A 20421-nucleotide genomic window follows, 5' to 3' on the forward strand; every position below is an offset into this window, starting at 1 on the left:
CATTATTGACAAGAAATGTTCTGTATGGCCAGCAAATAGCAATGCATTTTCAGTGCCAAAGCATAGTTTGTCTATTTATTTACTTATTCTTTTATTTATCTAACTCACACTTTATGATACTCTCTTGATATTTTACTGAAAAAGATTTCAGAATGGAAAAAGGTACAGGCATACATTTTCATACATAAGATATCAACCTCAGTGTGTGAAGCAAGTGGATCAGGTGTTACAAATCAGTCTCATCAGGCGCCTGGCGTATCATCAATGGCAACATAGAGTTGCGAGAGTTTTGTAGGACAGGCCCCTGGAAAGTAAAGGTGTACTTCCCAGGTAGCACAACTCATAGTCTTTCTTTCTTTGAAACCCAGAACCCACCTGTTGTTGAAATACTTGGAGATCTCTGGACAGGTGGGGTCACTTTTGGATCACAGCAAAGAAAACTGCACAGGTTTTTTATAATTTTGGAATTTGGGCTTGGGTTTCTTTGAGAACATTTCTGTAACAAGAGAGATAAACTCTTCCCCGCTCGATTCTGCAAGAAAATAACAATTCCATGATTTCTCTTCAGTGTTAACTGAACAATAACTTAACAATGGCTTCAATATGTCGTGATTTCAACAAAATATCTTTATTTACCAAACACACTTGCACATGACAACCACATTTATTTATTTTTTTGCCTGGTGTTTTATGGCGTACTCAAGAATATTTCACTTATACGATGGCAGCCATCATTATGGTGGGACGAAACTGGGCAAACCCCTTGAGACACTCACAACCATCCTCTGGTTGCTAAAGAGGAAGCCAGCATGAGCAGGACTTGAACTCACAGCGACTGCACTGGTGAGAGGCTCCTTCGGCATTGTGCTGAGCTGGCATGCTAACCACCTCAGCCACAGAGGCCTCCACCTGTCGCATGGATGCAAATACATTCACATACCCTTCCATGCACTTAATAGACCAAGGTATTGTTAACAATACAGCACAGGTTTAATATCAAAGCACATTTTCTTATCACGGCACCTGTTAAAACCAAAACGGAGACTGCCTATCTGAAATGCACTACCCGATGTACTTGTATGCACTTCTACATCGAGACAAAAACTGCAGGCAATGACACTTGGCACAAAATATGTTTCGTCCATGGCTAAAATTGATAGGTTTGCCAACTCAGCCGTATACCAATCCTGTTAATGGGAAATATTGAAAACAACAGTGTTACAGGTACTTCGGATTATAACACCATCTGTGTCGCATGTAAGTTTGACCAGCCCAGGTGGCTCACTTGGTGTCCGCTTCAAGAGCAGTTGATCCAGGGTCAATCCTGAGACGGGTATCTTTAAAAAACTTTAAAAGAGGAAGTTGTAGCTTCGTCTCTTGGCGTTCAGCATTAAGGGGAAGAGCAAAGACTGGTTGACCCATATCGGTATAATGGCTCAGGTGGGGCGGCTTACTTGCCTTCAGTAACGCGTCTCAGTGAAGCAGCACTATTTAAAAGAGCGGTGGAAATCTGTCCTGCAACAAGGGAACACATTACATGCACTCTAAGGACTCCTTCATTGTCACAGGACTGAAAAATTGTTAAGTACAATGTTAAACCCTATGCACTCACACACACACAAGTCTGAGTACAATAGCACCAGTGTTACCTTTAAGTCTGGGTATAACAACACTAGTGTAACCTGTAAGTCTGGGTAATATAGTAACACCAGTGTTACCTGAAAGTCTGGGTATGACAACACCAGTGGTACCTGGAAGACTGGGTATAACAACAAGAGTGTTACCTGGAAGATTGGGTAACAACGCCAGTCTTACCTGGAAGACTGGGTATAACAACACCAATGTTTGGGTTACCTGTAGGTCTGGGTATGGTAACACCAGTGTTACTTGTAAGTGTGGGTATAACAATACCAATGTTACCTGTAAGTCTGGATTTTCCTCCTTCTTGACAGACTCCATGAGAGGTCTAATGATGGGGTTGAGCTTGTCTGGCAGTCTGTCCATCAGGATCATTACCCCTGCCAGGCCACTCTGCACTCTGAACAATCAACATATACATGTAGTATTTATTTATTTATTTCATTGGTGTTTTACGCCGTACTCAACAATATTTCACTTATACGACGACGGCCAGCATTATGGTGGGTGGAAACCGGGCAGAGCCTGGGGGAAACCCACAACCATCCGCAGGTTGCTGAGAGGCCTTCCCACGTATGGCCGGAGAGGAAACCAGCATGAGCTGGACTTGAACTCATAGCGACCGCATTGGTGAGAGACCCCTGGGTCATTACGCTGCGCTAGCGCTTTAACCGACTGAGCCACGGAGGCCCCTACATGTAGTACAGCTGAGGGGTTTAACCACAGGCATCAAATACATGGTGCATTTAGACACACATGGATATACTGGGTAACCCACACAAGCGTTGGTGTTCACTAAATGCTTGTATAACCTGGACTGATCATGAAGAAAAGATGGCAGTATATGTATGTACATGACACTATGTCTCTACGCTATTAAGTGTAAGCCTTCGCTCCAAGTGGCTGGCGTTAAGTTTCCCGACACAATGGATACTAAACCCTCACAACAAACTTTTCCACCATAAGGTTTTCAGTTATACCTCTAGCTGGCATTTTCATTGTGGCCCGAAGATTCCTTGAAGCAAACTATCAGTCACTTTTCTTACTTTTTTTCTGACATATAACAACTGAGAATATTTCTGAAAGAGAAAACTGTCTAAGCTTGGCCATTCTAGGAACGCACCGGAATGTAAGGGACTGTTGCTGCCTGAATGTGTCCATGACCTTGGCCTGTAGCTGAGCTCGTCGAGCCTCAAACTCTTTCACCTTGAGGGGAGGTAACTCTGTCTTCAGCTGATCAAACACAGTGGATGTCAATGCAATGGCTTGCTCCAGTGACAGAATTGTCCTAAGGGGAACGGGACAAATATTTTAATGGATATGTTCATTTATCTGAAAAAACTAGCACACTGAAAATGTAATACATTTAGGCTTAATGTATATTTTTACATGTATGTCAAAAAGTGAATACAAAAACACAAAAGTGAATCTTTTGTATCTGGTTAAGATTTGTGTTTACGTCATGCTTAAAGGCACATGTCTGACAGTGGTCAGGTTGGTAGATGGGAGAAACCAGAAAAGAGCCGTGAGAAATCTACAGCCCACTCAAGGTTTGTGAAAATAGTTTTCACTTATAATCTCAGCCAAAGCAGAAAGCCATAAGGTATATATAGCCCAGCCAGAGAGGAGACTGCAAATGTATCACTGTTCACAGAGCACATATACATTTATAATACCCCTGTATAAACTTACCCTGGTGGGAATTTTGACTCTAGTTCCACACCTTGCTGAGACAAGAGAGAGATAAACTCTCGACAGTCTGTCTGCATGCGTGTGAAGGGTAAGGCGATCTCGTCAAAGTAGATGGCCTCATTCAGACACTCAGACATCCGACTGAGGAGCTCTTCCCCTATTCCCTGACCCTACAGTAAGTAAACAGGTAGTCACAGTCTCACATATACATATACCTCATCACTGTAAGCTTAACATGTACAACTACATATAACTACATTGTGTACAAACAGACTTTATCAGATAAACCAGGCTGAACTCGGATTCAGGTTGTTATTAATCATGTCTGAAGCCCTTTTCTAACCAGAAATTGCAGTGATCGCAGACTTCATCAACAAGGAATAATAGTAATATACATGTGGTGGTGGTGTTGGGTTCATACCAATTCTCTTGATACCAGGTCTGAGATTGTTTTTAAGGGAATAAATTGTGATATGTAACCTTGCTGGCTGACGCCCACTCCTGTACAGTCAGGATGATGGCAAACCTCTGGATGGCTGACTTGGATAGCAGGTGAAAGAGGAAGAGCTTGCCCAGGGTGTCGGCAGGAGCCTCCGCATCTGGGGGGAGGGGCAGCGAGCTGTCAGGTTTTGTCATTCTGCTACACAGCTTACCCAATAGCCTGAGGGAGAGGTTAGAGAGCTACATGTATTCAACACTTTACCACACATCCTAAGAGTATCAGTATGTAGTCTGTTTCTTATAATTTTACATACATGTATGACCAGGGTGAACACTGAGCTAGAGGAGAACAAATCCTGACTGGCTGATTCTTATCCCATAACCTCATGACCTATGACCCCTCAACCCATGACCTCTGACCCACCTGGCTGAGGTGATCCTGGCCCTAGTGACGGTGATATCCAGCTCCTGAGGCCCTGAGGTGAGCGTGCTAATTCCCCCGATGTGGTCCCTGGTCTCCTTCAACACGGAGTCGCCACTGTTGGACAGGCGGGCTTTACCTGGGGTCTGCTCCTGAACCCCAAAACCACAACAAGATAAAACATCATCATTATCATCTACATGTACACACTACAGGTGAGGTAAAATAGCACCATGATCATCTATATGTATACGCTACAGGTGAGGTAAATCACTATCATTACCATCTATACACTACAGGTGAGGTAAGGCAGCATCATTACCATCTATACACTATAGGTGAGGTACGGCAGCATCATTACCATCTATAAACTACAGGTGAGGTAAAACACCATCATTATCATCTACGTGTATACGCTACAGGTGAGGTAAAACACCATTATTACAATCTATACGCTACAGGTGAGGTAAAACACCATCATTAACATCTATACGTTATAGGTGAGGTTAAACACCATTAACATCTATACACTACAGGTGAGGTAAAACACCATCATTAACATCTACAAAATACAGGTGAGGTAAAACACCATCATTACCATCTATACACTAGAGGTGAGGTAAAACACCATCATCATCATGATCACCTGCCTGTATACACTGCAGGTCTAACACATTCCAGTGTTCACTACAAAAAAATTCTCCACAGCTCTCATTTTCATGAGAATAAGGTACAATACTGTATCAACTGGAATCTGGCAATATGGCTAACCAACACTGTTATTCAGAAACATTGGTGAACTCGTAAAAATGCTTCCTGCCTCTACGAAAACAGTCCAACTCTGAACTCTTCTGTTTTTTGCTTTCTTATGTCACAACTATCGGCAATTTGAACACTAGTAGTACACATGTAGGATTAGAAAAACATGTCATGGGTGGAGTCCACAATGCAATTTTTAACAATCTCATATAATACACAGTCTATGGCTCCAGATGTCTAAATTCAGACACATTTGTCTTCACATAACACTTTTTTTAAACTTGTACAATACAAAATAAACATTCAAATCACATTATAAATTTTAACTTCATTCTTCGTGGAATCAACCCCTGACCCAATAGTTACGCAAATACTGGCTTCTAACACAAATCCTGTATCTGTAACCGTTTAATTTCTAAGCTTCAATTCCTCACACATCAGTATGTTTCTAATGTTGAGCTGACTCACCCTGCCTCTGTGTTTGGCTTCTATCAGGTAACTAGGGTCGTAAGGTAGTCTGGCAGGCTGCATCACCAGACATAGCCAGACGCCCAGCCACAGACACGCCGCGGGAACAAGGTGGGAGAGGGGCACAACCTCCAGGAGTTTAGCCCACACCTGCAAAACAAAAACACACCTGTCTCATTAAAACCCTGAACATGAAAAGGAAAACCTATAACTACAATCTAGGGGATGTACAAAGGATGAAGGTGAATGAGAGCATAGACTTACATGCATTCAATTTGAAACCTGTAGCAGTGCAAAACAAAGACCCAAGTATGTATGTGTGTTTTATACAAATGCCCAGCTTTACCTTTTCTGTAACTGCTAACACATGTGGATTGTCCTCGAGTAAACTACGCTGATACACATGCCTCAAACAGTCTGGTAGAATAGGGGCCAGCCATGTGGTGACTGTGTTCTGAAGTACAAACACAAAACAACTGATCAGGGTTAATGATTTTTAATAATCAAACATCTGTAACCATAAGGCTTGTGTTGCACATAAAAATGGATCTGTAACCATAAGGCTTGTGTTGTGCACAAAAATGGATCTGTAACCATAAGGCTTGTGTTGTGCACAAAAATGGATCTGTAACCATAAGGCTTGTGTTGTGCACAAAAATGGATCTGTAACCATAAGGCTTGCGTTGTGCACAAAAATGGATCTGTAACCACAAGGCTTGTGTTGTGCACAAAAATGGATCTGTAACCATAAGGCTTGTGTTGTGCACAAAAATGGATCTGTAACCATAAGGCTTGTGTTGTTCATAAAAATGGATCTGTAACCATAAGGCTTGCATTGCGCATAAAAATGGATCTGTAACCATAAGGCTTGTGTTGCGCATAAAAATGGATCTGTAACCGTAAGGGTTGTGTTGCGCATAAAAATGGATCTGTAACTATAAGGCTTGTGTTGCGCATAAAAATGGATCTGTAACCATAAGGCTTGTGTTGTGCACAAAAATGGATCTGTAATCATAAGGCTTGCGTTGTGCATAAAAATGGATCTGTAACCATAAGGCTTGTGTTGCGCATAAAAATGGATCTGTAACCATAAAGCTTGTGTTGTTCATAAAAATGGATCTGTAACCATAAGGCTTGTGTTGCGCATAAAAATGGATCTGTAACCATAAGGCTTGTGTTGTGCATAAAAATGGGAGAATATCCACTATTTTGTGTATTCAAGATCGCACACATGCTGGTACTTGACTTCACTGTGTTAGCAGCTAGCAGTCAAGGAGGTGAAAGATAACATGTACATGTAGCTGCCTCACCTGGCTGCAATCACAGGACACATGGGTGTGTGCAGTAACCAGAACAGCCCATACAGATTCACACATAGCTCATATGGTTGTTATTACAGGACACATGGGTGTGCACAGTAACCAGAACAGCCCACACAGATTCACACCTGGTTCACGTGGCTGTTAACACAGGACACGTGTGTGTACAGTAACCAGAACAGCTCAAACAGATCCACAAACGACTTGTATGGCCGTTATCACCGGCCACATGGGTGTGCACAGTAACCAGAACAGTCACAAAGATTCACACCTGACTTACCTGGCTGTTATCACAGTATTCAGACCAGCTCAATTAGATTTACATCTGACTTACCTGGCTGTTAGCACAGTAATCAGATCAGCTCACTCAGATTCACGCCTCACTAACCTGGCTGTTATCACAGTAATCAGACCAGCTCACTCAGATTTACACCTGACTTACCTGGCTGTTAGCACAGGACAGGAGAGTGTGTAGAGTTTCCAGAGCAGCTCCCCTCACAGAGGTGATGTTATGCCTGAGAAATGGCCACAGTCGTGGGACAAGCTCTGAGAGAGGCTGATGAAGACTGGAACATAAAGTACACCTCCTGATTTGTACACTACTTATTACCTTAGGGCCATGCACTGGTTCATAACGAATGAATGAATGCTTAGGGTTTTACACGGTACTTAGCAATTTTTCAGTCATGAAGTCCACAGCACAAAATATTCTAACTTATATGGACTAAAAGTCATGAGGACTTTTAAAGGTCTTATACACGTGAAATGTAAGACTATATATATATTTAAATTTCTTTAGTTTATCTGCCACATCCAAAGTGAATGTTAATCAAGATGTAGCATAATAACATTAGTTGGATGAAGTTAATCTGAAAACCAAGAACTCAATTCAAACATTGCTGGCTCATGTTCAGGTACCCAGAAGACCTTCAGTGATTTGCTGTCCCACTCACCTGGACACTGAGCTCCCCTGGGGATAGGAGAGTAATGTAGAGAGAAGCATCATGATGCTGTTGGTGGAAGCTGTTAGCTCATCCAAGTCCATGAGGGTTTCCCACAGGCAAGCCACAATCTGGGGCACCTGAGAGAGAGAGAGAGAGAGAGAGATGTATATGTGGACCTGCTGTGCTTCTCACAATTCACACACTCCATTACAAGTTCCAGTAACAGTAATATTCACAGTTTATCCAAACTATACCAGACATAAAATCTGTCATTTGTAATGTACACAGGCAATATATGTATCTTAAGAAAAATCAAACATAAACTTCAAACATAAAGTTTTTGGGATTATTTGGGTCAACAATGCAATGTTATGTGCACATTTTACTAACATAAAAAAAACAAACCACTTTACAAGTTTCAACCATAATTTGATGATTTGTACTTGTTAGCACGTATATTAAACCATACCACAACAACAGCACAACAAATATACTGTCAAACCTTATCACTTTCCATGGATTATAGAACACATAAAATATATTTCCACCACTTTCATCCCTGATGTTTATTTATGTGTTTATTTCTAGAATTATGATGAACACACGAATGAATGGACCAATCGTGCCATGGTACCTGGTGACAGGTACATTATGTTCAGGTACTTACCTGGGCTGGAAGATGCTTTATGAGTGAAGTAGACACAGGTAAAAGAGAAGAGGCAGCCACAGCCCTCACATCATCATCTATGTCCTGGAGACCATAGAATATAGGGGGCAGCACCATTGGCAAAAGAATCTCGGTCATATCCTGTGTAAGACAAAGGGAAGGAATAGAAAATCTGCTTCATAATCTAAAACAAATACACTGACCACTACAAAAACTGGGAGGTCAAAGAAATAGTATTGTGAACAACTTATCTGTACAGCTGTGAGATTTCTGCACTGCAGGTCTCTCTGAATACAATGTGTATCAGTCTAAAACAATGACAGCAGATACAAAATGTCACAGACAAATTCACAAATCTCAGTAAATAACACCTAAGTTTGAGGGTTGGTCAATGTTCGGTTCCATTACATTTATTATACCCTTGATCTATGATCACTTACCTGTCGCACAGCAAGCATGTACTTGAGGCCCAGCAGGCCACCATGGCGTACCTCCCACTGGGTCTGTGCCAGCAGCTGCAGCAGGGCACCCAGAACCCCCTGTACCCCTGGGGTATCCAGGAACCGAAGCACTACCCCCAAGCTCTGTGATGTTGTTTCCCGCACAGGGGCCACCACCTAGAAACAAAACACCTTTAGCTCTGCTACATAGAAAGTACATAAATCAATTTCTATCTTTAAAATACATACAGCTGTAGAACTTGATGTATCCACATAAAATGTTTACATGCAAGTGTTTTCATTAATACTACTCTACACACTGGTATTAAAGTAATAATCTCATTATTTGTATAAGAATATAATCCAAACTGGCTTTTTACAACATCCACAACTGACACTAATAATAACTTCACGATTATCTTTATTTACTGAAGGTACAATGCAACTAAGTCAATTTGTACGAAACTGTTCATCCAAGAGGCTTTCACAAACAAAAAGAAAATAATATGTGTAAACAATTATGCAGTCACTAAAGGACAAATATGACTGCTACATGAACAACTGTCAAGCAAGACAACTTGATGATGTAACTTAACAGCAGACTATAGAACAGCTTCACACACCTCATCAGCCACGAAGTCACCGAATCTGTCCAGTGCCAAGACACAGAGCAATCTTAACGCAACATCGGAGAGCCAGGACTGGTTTGCTGCCTCTAACTGTAAGGTAAACAATGTCCCATGTGATAGACAACCAAACTTATGCTTGATGAGATAAAATTACATACCCATACGATGCTAACAGCTGATACACTAATCACGTGACAAATAGTTACCGCTGAGATTGACGTTCCTGATACACTAGTCACGTGACAAATAGTTACCGCTGAGACTGACGTTCCTGATACACTAGTCACGTGACAAATGTCCATAGTTACCGCTGATATTGACTTTCCTGATACACTAGTCACGTGACAAATGTCCATAGTTACTGCTGATATTGACGTTCTTGATACACTAGTCACGTGACAAATAGTTACCGCTGAGAATGACGTTCCTGATACACTAGTCACGTGACAAATGCCCATAGTTACCGGTGATATTGACTTTCCTGATGCACTAGTCTCATGACAAATGCCCATGGTTACCGATGATATTGACTTTCCTGATACACTAGTCACATGACAAATGCCCATAGTTACCGATGATATTGACGTTCCTGATACACTAATCACGTGACAAATAGTTACCGCTCAGATTGACTTTCCTGATACACTAGTCACGTGACAAATGCCCATAGTTACCGCTGATATTGACTTTCCTGATACACTAGTCACGTGACAAATGCGAATAGTTATCGATGATATTGACTTTCCTGATACACTAGTCACGTGACAAATGCCCATAGTTACCGCTGATATTGACTTTCCTGATACACTAGTCTCGTGACAAATGCCCATAGTTACCGATGATATTGACTTTCCTGATACACTAGTCACGTGACAAATGCCCATAGTTACCGCTGATATTGATGTTCCTGATACACTAGTCTCGTGACAAATGCCCATAGTTACCGATGATATTGACTTTCCTCATACTCTAATCACGTGACAAATGCCCAAAGTTACCAATGATATTGACTTTCCTGGTACACTAGTCACGTGACAAATGCCCATAGTTACCGATGATATTGACGTTCCTGATACACTAGTCACATGACAAATGCCCATAGTTACCACTGATATTGACTTTCCTGGTACACTAGTCACGTGACAAATGCCCATAGTTACCGCTGATATTGACTTTCCTGATACACTAGTCTCGTGACAAATGCCCATAGTTACCGATGATATTGACTTTCCTGATACACTAGTCACGTGACAAATGCCCATAGTTACCACTGATATTGATGTTCCTGATACACTAGTCTCGTGACAAATGCCCATAGTTACCGATGATATTGACTTTCCTCATACTCTAATCACGTGACAAATGCCCAAAGTTACCAATGATATTGACTTTCCTGGTACACTAGTCACGTGACAAATGCCCATAGTTACCGATGATATTGACGTTCCTGATACACTAGTCACATGACAAATGCCCATAGTTACCACTGATATTGAATTTCCTGGTACACTAGTCACATGACAAATGTCCATAGTTACCAATGATATTGACTTTCCTGGTACACTAGTCACGTGACAAATGCCCATAGTTACCGATGATATTGACGTTCCTGATACACTAGTCACATGACAAATGCCCATGGTTACCACTGATATTGACTTTCCTGGTACACTAGTCACATGACAAATACCCATAGTTACCGATGATATTGACTTTCCTGATACACTAGTCACGTGACAAATGCCCATAGTTACCGCTGATATTGATGTTCCTGATACACTAGTCACATGACAAATACCCATAGTTACCGATGATATTGACTTTCCTGGTACACTAGTCACGTGACAAATGCCCATAGTTACCGATGATATTGACGTTCCTGATACACTAATCATGTAACAGATGTCCATAGTTACCGATGATATTGACTTTCCTGGTACACTAGTCACGTGACAAATACCCATAGTTACCGATGATATTGACTTTCCTGGTACACTAGTCACGTGACAAATGCCCATAGTTACCGATGATATTGACGTTCCTGATACACTAATCATGTAACAGATGTCCATAGTTACCGATGATATTGACTTTCCTGATACACTAGTCACGTGACAAATGCCCATAGTTACCACTGATATTGACTTTCCTGATACACTAGTCACATGACAAATGCCCATAGTTACCGATGATATTGACTTTCCTGATACACTAGTCACGTGACAAATGCCCATAGTTACCGATGATATTGACGTTCCTGATACACTAGTCACGTGACAAATGCCCATAGTTACCGATGATATTGACGTTCCTGATACACTAATCACGTGACAAATGCCCATAGTTACCGATGATATTGACGTTCCTGATACACTAGTCATGTAACAGATGTCCATAGTTACTGATGATATTGACTTTCCTGCTATAAAAGATTTTTGATTATAATTATGTAAATTTCAGGTCACATACAACCTCACAGATACTGGTTTATTGATCCATTTATCAGTGTTCAAAACCATAGTAAGGATATTTCACTTGTATGACAGTAGCCAAATGCCATGGGCTGAGAAACCACAATGCTCAAAGTATAACACCACAGGCTTTTGACAAATTCTCTTACATATACGATGCAAAATTTAAACCTAAAGAGTTAGTTCAATGTTTGTACCATACTGGTGGAAAGCAATTGGATCCCCAATAAATTTAAGTGTGGCTACAAACATGTCAGTAATAACCCGACCTCATGGCAATGTACAGACAATTTTCTACAGCATGATATACCTGGTTACAGGGTGTGTCTGTGGTTTTGCCTGCTCCTCTGCCATGTAACTTGATCACCTCTCGCAGTCCTGTGCTGGCTCCATGCCTCGTCTCCCAGGAGCTGTGGAACAGGTCGTTAAGTAGCACTTCACAGAATGACTCAAACGGCCACTCCTCTGCCTGAAACAATACAGCACAAGCCACTGAGTTACAGCTCACAGAATGACTCAAACGGCCACTTCTCTGCCTGAAACAACACAGCACAAGTCACTGAGTTACAGCTCACAGAATGACTCAAACGGCCACTCCTCTGCCTCAAACAACACACCACAAGTCCCTGAGTTACAGCTCACAGAATGACTCAAATGGCCACTCCTCTGCCTGAAACAATACAGCACAAGTCCCGAGTTACAGCTCACAGAATGACTCAAACGGCTACTCCTCTGCCTGAAACAACACAACACAAGTCACTGAGTTACAGCTCACAGAATGACTCAAACAGCCACTCCTCTGACTGAAACAACACAGCACAAGTCCCTGAGTTACAGCTCACAGAATGACTCAAACGGCCACTCCTCTGCCTGAAACAACACAGCACAAGTCACTGAGTTACAGCTCACAGAATGACTCAAATGGCCACTCCTCTGCTTGAAACAACACAGCACAAGTCACTGAGTTACAGCTCACAGATTGACTCAAACGGCCACTTCTCTGCCTGAAACAACACAGCACAAGTCATTGAGTTACAGCTCAGGGAATGACTCAAACGGCCACTCCTCTGCCTGAAACAACACAGCACAAGTCACTGAGTTACAGCTCACAGAATGACTCAAACGGCCACTCCTCTGACTGAAACAACACAGCACAAGTCCCTGAGTTACAGCTCACAGAATGACTCAAACGGCCACTTTTCTGCCTCTGCCTGAAACAATACAGCACAAGTCACTGAGTTACAGCTCACAGAATGACTCAAACGGCCACTCCTCTGCCTCAAACAACACACCACAAGTCACTGAGTTACAGCTCAGGGAATGACTCAAAAGGCCACTCCTCTGCCTGAAACAACACAGGCCAAGTCACTGAGTTACAGCTCACAGAATGACTCAAACGGCCACTTCTCTGCCTGAAACAATACAGCACAAGTCCCTGAGTTACAGCTCACAGAATGACTCAAACGGCTACTCCTCTGCCTGAAACAACACAACACAAGTCACTGAGTTACAGCTCACAGAATGACTCAAACAGCCACTCCTCTGACTGAAACAACACAGCACAAGTCCCTGAGTTACAGCTCACAGAATGACTCACACGGCCACTCCTCTGCCTGAAACAACACAGCACAAGTCACTGAGTTACAGCTCACAGAATGACTCAAATGGCCACTCCTCTGCCTGAAACAACACAGCACAAGTCACTGAGTTACAGCTCACAGATTGACTCAAACGGCCACTTCTCTGCCTGAAACAACACAGCACAAGTCATTGAGTTACAGCTCAGGGAATGACTCAAACGGCCACTCCTCTGCCTGAAACAACACAGCACAAGTCACTGAGTTACAGCTCACAGAATGACTCAAACGGCAACTCCTCTGACTGAAACAACACAGCACAAGTCCCTGAGTTACAGCTCACAGAATGACTCAAACGGCCACTTTTCTGCCTCTGCCTGAAACAATACAGCACAAGTCACTGAGTTACAGCTCACAGAATGACTCAAACGGCCACTCCTCTGCCTCAAACAACACACCACAAGTCACTGAGTTACAGCTCAGGGAATGACTCAAAAGGCCACTCCTCTGCCTGAAACAACACAGCACAAGTCCCTGAGTTACAGCTCACAGAATGACTCAAACGGCCACTTTTCTGCCTCTGCCTGAAACAATACAGGCCAAGTCACTGAGTTACAGCTCACAGAATGACTCAAACAGCCACTTCTCTGCCTGAAACAACACAGGCCAAGTCACTGAGTTACAGCTCACAGAATGACTCAAACGGCCACTTCTCTGCCTGAAACAACACAGCACAAATCACTGAGTTACAGCTCACAGAATGACTCAAACGGCCACTCCTCTGCCTCTGCCTGAAACAATACAGCACAAGCCACTGAGTTACAGCTCACAGAATGACTCAAACGGCCACTTCTCTGCCTGAAACAACACAGCACAAGTCACTGAGTTACAGCTCAGGGAATGACTCAAACGGCCACTTCTCTGCCTGAAACAACACAGCACAAGTCACTGAGTTACAGCTCACAGAATGACTCAAACGGCCACTCCTCTGCCTGAAACAACACACCACAAGTCACTGAGTTACAGTTCACAGAATGACTCAAATGGCCACTCCTCTGCCTGAAACAATACAGCACAAGTCACTGAGTTACAGCTCAGGGAATGACTCAAACGGCCACTCCTCTGCCTGAAACAACACAGCACAAGTCACTGAGTTACAGCTCACAGAATGACTCAAACGGCCACTCCCTGCCTGAAACAATACAGCACAAGTCACTGAGTTACAGCTCACAGAATGACTCAAAAGGCCACTTTTCTGCCTCTGCCTGAAACAATACAGCACAAGTCCCTGAGTTACAGCTCACAGAATGACTCAAACGGCCACTTCTCCGCCTGAAACAACACAGCACAAGTCACTGAGTTACAGCTCACAGAATGACTCAAACGGCCACTCCTTTGCCTGAAACAACACAGGCCAAGTCACTGAGTTACAGCTCAGGGAATGACTCAAACGGCCACTCCTCGGCTTGAAACAACACAGGCCAAGCCACTGAGTTACAGCTCAGGGAATGACCCAAACGGCCACTTCTCTGCCTGAAACAATACAGCACAAGTCACTGAGTTACAGCTCACAGAATGACTCAAACGGCCACTCCTCTGCCTGAAACAACACAGCACAAGTCACTGAGTTACAGCTCACAGAATGACTCAAATGGCCACTCCTCTGCCTCAAACAACACAGCACATGTCACTGAGTTACAGCTCACAGAATGAATCAAACAGCCACTTCTCTGCCTGAAACAATACAGCACAAGTCACTGAGTTACAGCTCACAGAATGACTCAAACGGCCACTTCTCTACTTGAAACAACACAGCACAAGTCACTGAGTTACAGCTCACAGAATGACTCAAGCGTCCACTCCTCTGCCTCAAACAACACAGGACAAGTCATTGAGTTAAACCTCAAAGAATGACTCAAACGGCCACTCCTCTGTCTGAAACAATACAGCACAAGTCACTGAGTAACACCTCATAAAATGGCTCAAACGGCCATTCCTCTGCTACAGAGCTAACACACAGCTTTAACATACAGCTAACTACATGTACATGTATCAAGGTGTGACTTACCTCATCCACGTTGACAGCATTACCTCAGTTGCTGTCCACACTAACACACAGCTAACCACCTACGTGTGAGTTACCTCATCCATGTTGACAGCATTACCTCAGTTGCCGCCCACACTAACACACAGCTAACTACCTATGTGTGAGTTACCTCATCCACGCTGACAGCATTACCACAGTTGCCGTCCACACTAATACACAGCTAACTACCAAGGTGTGAGTTACCTCATCCATGTTGACAGCATTACCTCAGTTGCCGCCCACACTAACACACAGCTAACTACCAGGTGTGAGTTACCTCATCCACGCTGACAGCATTACCTCAGTTGCCGCCCACACTAACACACAGCTAACTACCAGGTGTGAGTTACCTCATCCATGCTGACAGCATTACCACAGTTGCCGTCCACACTAACACACAGCTAACTACCAAGGTGTGAGTTACCTCATCCACGCTGACAGCATTACCACAGTTGCCGTCCACACTAACACACAGCTAACTACCAAGGTGTGAGTTACCTCATCCACGTTGACAGCATTACCTCAGTTGCCGCCCACACTAACACACAGCTAACTACCAAGGTGTGAGTTACCTCATCCATGTTGACAGCATTACCTCAGTTGCCGCCCACACTAACACACAGCAAACTACCAGGTGTGAGTTACCTCATCCACGTTGACAGCATTACCACAGTTGCCGTCCACACTAACACACAGCTAACTACCCAGGTGTGAGTTACCTCATCCATGTTGACAGCATTACCACAGTTGCCGCCCACACTAACACACAGCTAACTACCAGGTGTGAGTTACCTCATCCATGCTGACAGCATTACCATAGTTGCCGTCCACACTAACACACAGCAAACTACCAGGTTTGAGTTACCTCATCCACGCTGACAGCATTACCACAGTTGCCGCCCACGCTAACACACAGCTAACTACCTAGGTGTGAGTTACCTCATCCATGTTGACGGTATTATCACAGTTGCTGTCCACACTAAGCTTGCTCTCTGTCTCAGTATCACAGCTCTGATTGGCCCCCTGACTGGCTGTCACTGATGGTTTAATTTTCTTAGCTGCTGGCTCTGTATCAGCTGAATCAGTGCTGAAAATAAACGCAGTTTATTTACTGTAACAGATAAGCCCTGTCAGATGTCACAACTTCATTAGTACAATTAGATACAATGTAGTTCAGCAACAGAAATAGAATCTAAATATCCTGGGGTTCTGCGTTCAAGTCATTTAGTTAGCTATGTAGTGTGTACAAGCCTTATAATACTGATGTTTGTTTGCAGAGATACTAATCTTGAAGGTCTGTAGATGCATTCCTGGAAACCTATTTCTTTGGATTTAGCCTGTCACTTTCACCAAAATGTGTACAAACTACCTTTGCCCTTGGCTATCTCGGGAAATCTGTTTGGCCCACAGCTTGGCTTTTCTCTTGGCTTTGTTACGCTCCCGAGCGCTCAGGCCAGACGTGTCCTGTAGTTGTTGTTTGACCAGCTCTTTAACAGGAATCTAAAGAAGTACAAAAGTGAAATGGCACCTAAAAGGTTAAATACTAGCAGTGTTTGTTATTATATGTGGCACCTTAACTTAAATATGCCACTAATCACTACTGGTTCAGCGTGTATGAGGTGCCAAACAAGAATGTGTAGCCAGTAAACACCAACATTTCTGGTTGGTCCTTTGGTCTGTCAATATATAGACACATGCTCCTAGCTCCTGTTTATGAAAACCTCTTGTTTCTATTGTAGTATAACAACATAACACTTGTGTCCTTGTGAGGGAGATGAACAACCGTATGCCTACAGTGTGCACCCTACAAGTGGTAATAAACATTCTGCTGCAAGTAAATAATCAAAAATCTTCCCACATAACAAACCAAGTTGCCCTTCATGATATCCTCATAAAATGGCTGTAAACTGTCACATTTTTCTCATTATCTCACCACTTTCTTAACAGAGACATCGTTAACTTTCGGACATTGGGTTGAGACTAAGTCGTCATCTGTGAAGAAGGTTTCCATCTCTAGTCCCATGTTACCCGTGATGTCCAAACCTAAGCGCTTGTTCAACATCTGTCTCTGTTTTGCTAACATCTCCTTATTTCCCAAACCTACAACAGACAGAATTTAACAAGGACTGAGTGAAGCCTTATTAAGAGATAACCACCTATGTGCTGATCAAAGTGTCAAGGTTCTGCATTCATGACTTAAATTCATTGTGCACATGTTTTCACAAGAGTTTACCACTTGCCAACATTTAGTACATATAATGCACTGGTGTTCCAATCTAATCGCTCTCCTCTACATCATACTCCCCACCCTCAGAACATATCACAGATCTGGTCATCACACCCATCCACTGTACTCACCTCCAGTGGTCTCCTCCACGTCATACTCCCCGCCCTCAGAGCCCAGCAGGGACGCCCCATGGGTTAAAACTTTGTTCACATCAAACTGCTTGAAGGCTAGCCGGCCAGCTGATACACCTTCGTCAGCTTCACCCTCTTCTGTGAACACAACACAACAAAACATGTACTTCATACACGACTGGTGTTTTGATACATTGTAATTAGCTATAAATCTATTTTTTGTGTTTGTCAACCCATATCAAACCTAGTAAGAGATTAACTAAACTGAAAAGCCTCAGTCCATGTACAGTACAGCTCGATCCTAACCATAAATCCTACCACCATTGTGATCGGATAGTCTGTGTATCATATGCTCACTACACAACAACCCTGGCCGAATCCTGATCAAACACGCCGTCATCCTCCACCTACCATCGGCATTGGGTCGGCGTAAGGTTGACATGATCCGCCGACAGTCGGATAGTTAGGATGTGGCTGTACTGTACCTCCTGACTATCCACAGCTAGGATGTGGCTGTACTGTACCTCCTGACTGTCCACAGCTAGGATGTGGCTGTACTGTACCTCCTGACTATCCACAGCTACTTTAACAGCAGTCACATGGAAGCGTCCTCTTTATAGTTTTCATCGCCTTCCTAGGATTTATGAATATTACTGGTATTGATCGAAACTGAGATCCAATGCCATCTGACAGACTCAGAAAAGCACAGACTTCTGATAATCTGACAATAGTGTATAAGTATGTAGGTATTAAAAGGAAACTTAGCATAGTAAGCAAATTCGATCTTTCAGGAAAATTTTTGCCAGTCTATTAGTATAAATGCATCAATATAAATAGGTATGGTTAGTATAGAGTCAAAGAACACAGACCTTTTTTGGGGCCACCACGAGGCTGCCACTGCGGAACATTGCGAGTGATCGCTTCAACAGCCTGTGCAGCTGCAATGCGAGTGTCCCATGATGTGCTACGAAGGTAAACATGCACCTGTTCAAAAATAACAGAACCAAAAAGTTAATGTACCTCAATCCAATCATATGATTTAGTAGTTAGATCAGACATTGCACTCCTAGAGGCAGCATATAATATACATACAATATATGTAGCAACCACAGGTGCCAGTCACATTACTTGCAGTGTACCACAGTTCAGTGTACAAACTTTAATGCCATGCACACAACGACAGGTGGCAGTCACATTACCTGCAGTGTACCACAGTTCAGTGTACAAACTTTAATGCCATGCACACAACGACAGGTGGCAGTCACATTACCTGCAGTGTACCACAGTTCATTGTACAAACTTTAATGCCATGCACACGACGACAGGTGGCAGTCACATTACCTGCAGTGTACCACAGTTCAGTGTACAAACTTTAATGTCATGCACACAACGACAGGTGGCAGTCACATTACCTGCAGTGTACCACAGTTCATTGTACAAACTTTAATGCCATGCACACAACGACAGGTGGCAGTCACATTACCTGCAGTGTACCACAGTTCATTGTACAAACTTTAATGCCATGCACACAACGACAGGTGGCAGTCACATTACCTGCAGTGTACCACAGTTCAGTGTACAAACTTTACTGCCATGCACACAACGACGGGTGGCAGTCACATTACCTGCAGTGTACCATAGTTCAGTGTACAAACTTTACTGCCATGCACACAACGACAGGTGGCAGTCACATTACCTGCAGTGTACCACAGTTCAGTGTACAAACTTTAATGCCATGCACACAACAACGGGTGGCAGTCACATTACCTGCAGTGTACCACAGTTCAGTGTACAAACTTTAATACCATGCACACAACAACGGGTGGCAGTCATATTACCTACAGTGTACCACAGTTCAGTGTACAAACTTAACTGCCATGCACACAACGACAGGTGGCAGTCACATTACCTGCAGTGTACCACAGTTCATTGTACAAACTTTAATGCCATGCACACGACGACAGGTGGCAGTCACATTACCTGCAGTGTACCACAGTTCAGTGTACAAACTTTAATGCCATGCACACAACGACAGGTGGCAGTCACATTACCTGCAGTGTACCACAGTTCATTGTACAAACTTTACTGCCATGCACACAACGACAGGTGGCAGTCACATTACCTGCAGTGTACCACAGTTCAGTGTACAAACTTTAATGCCATGCACACAACGACAGGTGGCAGTCACATAACCTGCAGTGTACCACAGTTCATTGTACAAACTTTAATGCCATGCACACAACGACGGGTGGCAGTCACATTACCTGCAGTGTACCATAGTTCAGTGTACAAACTTTACTGCCATGCACACAACGACAGGTGGCAGTCACATTACCTGCAGTGTACCACAATTCAGTGTACAAACTTTAATGCCATGCACACAACGACAGGTGGCAGTCACATTACCTGCAGTGTACCACAGTTCAGTGTACAAACTTAACTGCCATGCACACAACGACAGGTGGCAGTCACATTACCTGCAGTGTACCACAGTTCAGTGTACAAACTTTA

At 43.2% G+C, this 20421-nt stretch overlaps 1 protein-coding gene across 1 annotated transcript in view; it reads right to left on the bottom strand.

The window, feature by feature from the left end:
• Positions 1 to 20421, bottom strand: part of LOC135477545 (TATA-binding protein-associated factor 172-like) — a 66891-nt gene that overhangs the window by 39956 nt on the left and 6514 nt on the right. The window contains exons 3-21 of the mRNA XM_064757693.1: positions 18780 to 18894; positions 17911 to 18048; positions 17486 to 17652; positions 16922 to 17052; positions 16492 to 16639; positions 12200 to 12358; positions 9413 to 9508; positions 8790 to 8966; positions 8350 to 8490; positions 7692 to 7819; positions 7181 to 7304; positions 5766 to 5873; positions 5420 to 5569; positions 4196 to 4344; positions 3811 to 3991; positions 3331 to 3500; positions 2762 to 2926; positions 1921 to 2038; positions 376 to 532 (exon numbers count right to left, since the gene is read on the bottom strand). Of these exons, the coding sequence (XP_064613763.1) occupies positions 376 to 532; positions 1921 to 2038; positions 2762 to 2926; positions 3331 to 3500; positions 3811 to 3991; positions 4196 to 4344; positions 5420 to 5569; positions 5766 to 5873; positions 7181 to 7304; positions 7692 to 7819; positions 8350 to 8490; positions 8790 to 8966; positions 9413 to 9508; positions 12200 to 12358; positions 16492 to 16639; positions 16922 to 17052; positions 17486 to 17652; positions 17911 to 18048; positions 18780 to 18894 (2722 nt within the window). The remainder of the gene's footprint in view (positions 1 to 375; positions 533 to 1920; positions 2039 to 2761; positions 2927 to 3330; positions 3501 to 3810; positions 3992 to 4195; positions 4345 to 5419; positions 5570 to 5765; positions 5874 to 7180; positions 7305 to 7691; positions 7820 to 8349; positions 8491 to 8789; positions 8967 to 9412; positions 9509 to 12199; positions 12359 to 16491; positions 16640 to 16921; positions 17053 to 17485; positions 17653 to 17910; positions 18049 to 18779; positions 18895 to 20421) is intronic.

This window comes from Liolophura sinensis, chromosome 1 (genome assembly GCF_032854445.1).
Source record: "Liolophura sinensis isolate JHLJ2023 chromosome 1, CUHK_Ljap_v2, whole genome shotgun sequence".
Taxonomy (NCBI): Eukaryota; Metazoa; Mollusca; class Polyplacophora; order Chitonida; family Chitonidae; genus Liolophura; species Liolophura sinensis.